The sequence below is a fragment of the Eurosta solidaginis genome, chromosome 5, assembly GCF_040869045.1.
Source record: "Eurosta solidaginis isolate ZX-2024a chromosome 5, ASM4086904v1, whole genome shotgun sequence".
Classification (NCBI taxonomy): Eukaryota; Metazoa; Arthropoda; class Insecta; order Diptera; family Tephritidae; genus Eurosta; species Eurosta solidaginis.
The window spans coordinates 75,718,365-75,724,652 of NC_090323.1; the positions used below are offsets into that span (position 1 = coordinate 75,718,365).

The 6,288-nt window shown below is 39.3% G+C and overlaps 1 protein-coding gene across 3 annotated transcripts in view; it reads right to left on the reverse strand.

Annotated features, from left to right (window-relative positions):
* LOC137254583 (glutactin) overlaps positions 1-1,504 on the reverse strand; it is an 82,462-nt gene extending 80,958 nt beyond the window's left edge. Inside the window, exons 1-2 of one of the 3 annotated variants that reach the window (XM_067792367.1) lie at positions 1,288-1,362; positions 874-1,052 (exon numbers count right to left, since the gene is read on the reverse strand). Coding sequence is in view for 1 of the 3 variants with exons in the window: in XM_067792366.1 (XP_067648467.1) it covers positions 874-1,137 (264 nt within the window). In the remaining 2 variants the exon portion in view is untranslated. Of the gene's footprint in view, positions 1-873 lie in introns of all 3 variants that reach the window. The other 2 variants (XM_067792369.1, XM_067792366.1) reach the window with 2 other exon arrangements.
* Positions 1,505-6,288: the final 4,784 nt, after the last annotated feature.

Here is a 6,288-nt window from a genome sequence, read left to right on the forward strand (position 1 = left end):
CGCAAAATTATTTTTTTAAATCGTTTGATCACGTTACCACCACGCCACGACGGCCGCCTTTAGTTATTAAGAAAAGTTTCCCTAAGTGACTCACGGATCGAGGCACTTAGATAATCGTACGAAAGACGAGACTTGCTATTAATTTATAAACTTGAAACTTGGCTTTCAGTGAAGAGCACGGAAATAAAGACAAAACATCTATAAATAGCTTGGTGCTGCTAAAATTTCAAAATCAAAATTCAATTCATGCCTGTGTTTAAGGACACATTTTCCACTGCGTTTTGAAATAGTTTTATGAAGGAATTATTTAAAAAAAAATGGATCTTTTTATAAAAGCTAGAAAGCAACGTAGACGGTTTTCCGTTCAAAAAACTTCATAAAGATCGGTTAAGGACTTTCGGAGTGAGATTTTGTTCTGCTATTTGCTCCGCTCTAAAACATGACGTTCCCGAGATGGTCGGGCTAGCACCTTAATGGTGCTGTGTTACCGGAGCGGACCGGATCTGTATCCGGCAAAGGACCATCACATCGATAACACTCCCCAAAGCCTTCGGGGAGCAACCTTATCGCTATAGCAACAACAACAACAACAACGTACCTCGTAGCAGAGCATAACAAATGCTATCACTTTTTGTGCTACGGATCTGATCAATTCTCCGTTGCAACGTACTATTGGTCCTAAAAAGAGCAATGCATTCAAAATAAATATAGATATTTTTGCTATCGTATTCTAGATTGCCATTTAAGCTATGCGACTGACGTGTCATGAAATTTTCTTTCGTATCGTATTTGATCCGTCATCGTATGTTATGATTCGACCCCAGCATTAAGCGCAATGTGGAACAGAGGAGTAGCTGGTATCAAAAAACATACCTTAAACCGATACTTTCCACTAGGCGGCTCCGCATATCTTATATCAACAAACTGCAGCACTTCACGCTTACTCCAAGCCGTTTCTAAAACTTTTCCTTGAATGGTTCCAAGGTCTGGTAAATTTATTACCGTATCTTTTTCTTCATCGAATTCAGCCCAGCAAACGGCAAGGAATAATACTTGTAGTAAAGTTATAAATAACAATTTAAAGATTAGTATATTTAAAACAGGCTGAAAAGCATTTAAAATCACTTTGGTACACATTTGATCAAGTTTTTATTTATGCAATTTTTATATAAAAACGTTTATCCAAATTCATATAATGTTGTGAAAATATGTATGTATACACATGTATACAGGTGTACTTTTGCATATATTTTGCGCATCAATAATTTAATTCAATGCCAATCCAACCAATTTTAAGTAAAACACTTATTATAATAAAATTCTATATTAATATCCAAATTTCGCACTATATTTTCGCTAAATATTTTCAAATAGTTAAAAAACTCCTACCACGCTGCTCTGTGAGCTGCTTTAGACTGGGTATAGAATACAGAAAGCAAATCAAATATACTTCTAAATAATATGTGGAAAGTGATCTTCGCAAAAGCGCCAAATTAAATTAATTATTGACACACAATGCCATTATGAGAAATGAACTAAGATTTCACTTTGGTTAAACGATTAATATTGTGAAAAAAGAACGCTTACCAAACTTTCAAACGGTAGATATGCAAATCATAGTCGCTTATAAGTAGTGTTTAATAAAGCAAAGATTTAATATAATACAAACATATACATATACATATATACTCTTACCACTCATTTGTAAATATATATATACATAGCAGTCAAACCAACTTCATATTAACCAAGCCCAGCTAGTCAACCTTCCGAACATATTAGGACTCAAACTAGTTCTACTAAAATAAAATAAAAAATATTTTGAGAGAATAAGGAATACATAGGGCACTTAAGATAATTATTGCCATGATATATATATGTACATCCGGGGAGTTTAAGGCCACGCTTATCTTCTTCTCTTGTTGTTGTTGTTGTTGTTGTAGCAGTGCTTCGCCCCACCTAACAGCTGCGACCGATCACAAATTGTCATCAATATCCTCTAACGGGAGTCCAAGGAAACTTGCTGCTTCAACAGGGGTGTTAGAGGCGTTGGCTCCACATTACAATTAAAGAGATGGTTGGTGTCATGTAGAGACACATTGCAAGCTGGGCATACATTTTGTATGTCGGGGTTGATTCTGGATTGGTAAGAGTTTAACCTGTTACAGTATTCAGAACGAAGTTGAGCTAGAGTGACTCGCATTTCCCTAGGGAGTATGCGTTCCTCTTCCGCAAGTTTTGGGTACTGTTCTTTGAGTACTGGATTCACCGGGCAATTCCTGACATAAAGATCCGACACCTATTTGTGGAGTTCACCAAAACCTGCTTGTGTCTTTTTGCTTCATACGGCTGAGTTCTCAGGTGCCGTATTTCCTCAAAATGCTTACGGAGATGACTCCTTAGGCCCCTAGGCGGTATTGGCTCATCAATCAGATGTCTGCTGGGATGCTAAGGTTTCTGGGTATTCAACAGGAACTGTTTGGTTAGCATCTCATTTTTCTCCCTGATGGGGAGTATTCTCGCCTCATTATGCAGATGGTGTTCTGGGGACATAAGAAGACAACCCGCGGCGATTCTGAGAGCAGTATTTTGGCAGACCTGTAGCTTCTTCCAGTGGGTAGTTTTTAGGCTTGGCGACCATATAGGGGACGCGTAGCACGCAATCAGCTGGCCCATTGCTTTGTATGTGGTAATGAGCGTTTCTTTGTCTTTTCCCCGAGTACTGCCAGCAAGGGATTTGAGGATCTGGATTATCGGAACAATTGCGGCTGCGTGCTCACCAAAATATTTTGGGGTGTAGGACAGTCGGTAGCATAGTGCCATCCACATGGATGTTCAAAATGGTCGACATCCATGCTGTACATAAGGTCGCGGAGGATTTTGTCGGTGATAATACCAGGTTTCGCGAGGCGAAAAAACTGGAGAGATAAGGGAGGTAGCCGTTTATTCTGTTGCAAAGCTCATCGATCTGTGGGCCTGGGCCTGTGGCCATTATTGTGCAGTCATCGGCGTAGGAAACGATAGTAACTTCTTCTGGTGGCAAAGGTAGCTTAGATATGTAGAAATTAAACAAAAGTGGGGATAGGACAGCACCCTGTGGCACCCTTGTTCTTCTTGGTTTTGATGTTTCATATCTAAATTGCACCGATGCCTGCCGACCTCCCAGATAATTTGCCGTCCACCTTTTAAGACATGGGGGAAGGGTAGACCCTTCCAGGTCTTGCAGTAACGTGTCATGGTTGACCACATCAAAAGCTTTCCATAGGTCTAGCGCAACAAGTACTGTTCTATGGTGGGGGTTTTGATTTAAACCGCAATTTATCTGGGTGCTGATGGCATTTTGCGCGGTGGTGGTGCTATGGAGTTTTCTGAAGCCATGCTGATGACAGGCTAGCTCCAAATTTGCTTTGAAGTAGGGGAGAAAAATGGCTTCAAGCGTCTTGGCTACTGGCGATACGAGAGATATCGGGAAATATGACTCTCCTATGTTAGCTGGTTTCCCAGGCTTTAGTAGCGGGACCACCTGGCCATTTTCCATTTTTCGGGAATCACAAAGATGGAAAGAGACAGGTTGAAGACATGTGCTAAATATTTGAAACCCTCTTTCCCTAGGCTTTTAAGCATCGGCATGGATATGCCGTCTGGGCCCACTGCTTTGGATGGTTTAGCATGAACGATGGCATCCTCAACCTCTTTGGCGGCGATGGTAATTGGTGCCGCGCTGAATTTATGTTTATGTGCGTGTCTATTAGCCCTCCGTCTATCTTTGTCGACCGTAGAATGCATTATATATTGTCGGCAGAACGCGCTCGCGCGTTTTTTCGCATCCGACAGTACTTTATCGCCAAAGGCGATGGAAACTTTGTCATTGTGCCTAGACGGATTCGATAGGGACTTTCCGTTGGACCAAAGTTTACCTACACCGGCAGAGATGTTACTACCGCTTAGGTGCTCCTCCCATTTCGCCCGCTTGTGTTCATCCACAAGGGGGTCGCCGGGATCGAGCTGTCTTATAAGGTCACGTTCTCTCGCTAAATTTGCGGCCTCCGCCGGGAAATGGGGCCGAATTTCGGGAATTCTACCGGCGGGAATGAAACGAGCCGAGGTGGATTCAATGACCTTGCGGAAAGCACGCTTGGAGGGCATCAGTCGGGATAGGGAGGGCAGCGAATCGGTTCTCTGTAAAGGATTTGTATTCGTCCCACTTTCCTTTTTTAAAGTTTATGAAAGTGCGTTTTTCTGTGACGATGAAGTCGGCGGTGCGCTCGAGCGAAATAAGTATAGGCAGGTGGTCGGATGCCAATGTTACCATCGGCTGCCCGATGACGGAGGTTACGAGTTCTGCGCTCACGATTGAAATATCCGGCGAACTGTGACAGCTTCCTACCATACGTGTGGGGGCGTCTCCGTTTATTGTGCAGAACGTCGTTTCTTCTATTTGATCCGCCAACATCTCACCCCTACTGTCCGCCCGCAAGTTTGAATGCCATAGATCGTGATGGGCATAGAAATCACCTAAGATAATGCGACCATTGCCAGTGAGTAAGGCGCTGATATTAAGGCGGTATCCACTGGGGCAATAGGTGGCAGGAGGGATGTAGATGTTGATGATTTCAAGGTTTGCATCGCCTGACCGGACAGATAAGCCTTGACGTTATAAGACACTGTCCCTGCAGTCGATGTTGAGATCAAATATATGATATTGCTGTAGAGTTATTTACTTTATTTAAATATACTTTATTTTTATAAATTATTTTTTGAATTACTTTATTTTTGAATATTATTTCATAAAGTCAGTGTATTTATAAATTTTAAATATCAATATTAATATAAAAATAAACAGAAAAAAAAATTTTAAAAATAAAATAAATATTTGGTTTATTACCAAATATATTGGCAATAACTTTGATTTTTAAAATAAAATCAAACAAATTTTTACAATTTTAAAAAATTTCTAAAAAATTCTTAAAATAATTTTTATCGACATATTTTCTAAATATCAATTCTTTCATATTGAAATTAAAATCATATAAAAACTCAATACTAAACTCATTAACATTACACGAATCATTGACAATTTCATATCACCCTCAAACGAATTAAGGAATAAACTTTTAATTACTTATCAACAACTTGGACATACAATGCAGAGTATAATTATATATTGAACATATATTCTGCATAATACAAGTTTTTAAGTTTTGAGTAATTGTGCACACAAAGTTGCCATCTACTATCATTCAACCTCATTCTAGGTTCTTCAAATACATAATTATAATTGACAATATTTACCAAACAACTATTAAGTTATTTTTAACCTCAACAACAACAATAACGACACCTAAAAGTAAGCTATCAAGTACATCGACACATCAAAAGATTGGGTACTTACATCAATACTAACATAGACTTTTAACGAAATTAACACAATTCAAATTTTGTTTTTTTTTTTCAAACTATAAATAACACAAAATTCTTACAGTATTTAATATACACTGTAAATTAACATTAAAAAATAATTTTTTCTTTTCACTGGAGGGGGAGTAAATGTAGAGTTATCTACTTTATTTAAATATACTTTATTTTTATAAATTATTTTTTGAATTACTTTATTTTTGAATATTATTTCATAAAGAAAATTTTATAGTCAGTGTATATATAAATTTTAAATATCAATATTAGTATAAAAATTTAAATAATTAATATATAACATTTTAAAAATATATAGTTTAATTTAAACTATAATTGCAGAGTGGTGTATGATAAACGCGAGGCCGCCTCCATTTCCGCTCTCGCGATCTTTTCTGTGGACATTATACCCAGAACAGGTCTGCAGTGCAGATCTTGCGGTGAGTTTAGTCTCTTGAATCGCAGCAATGTGGATATTGTGCCGCTTCATGTAATCGACTATCTCCGTGATCTTCCCAGCTAATCCATTAGAATTCTGAAGTGCATAGGGGGAGACGTCGTCACTCTGGGAGTAAGTGACGGGTGACTACGCCTGGTTTGTGGAAGGCTAGGACGCAACTGCTATTGTGGCCCTGGGACTGGGCGTCCTTGGATAAGCACTGGGGTACCCGTTGTATTTGGGTATGCGGCCTGGCAACATGGCGTAATGAAACCCGTCGAGTGGTTGCCGTCGCGGAGACCAGAACATCTAGGAAGGTGGCACCGTCCATGGCAGGAGCTGCATTGGGCGGATGTAGCAAACATATATATTCTGTGCTGGCAAATGGTGCAAAGGGAGGTAGGGACTAAAAGTCTGTTTCCCTGACCTACACAATTGCT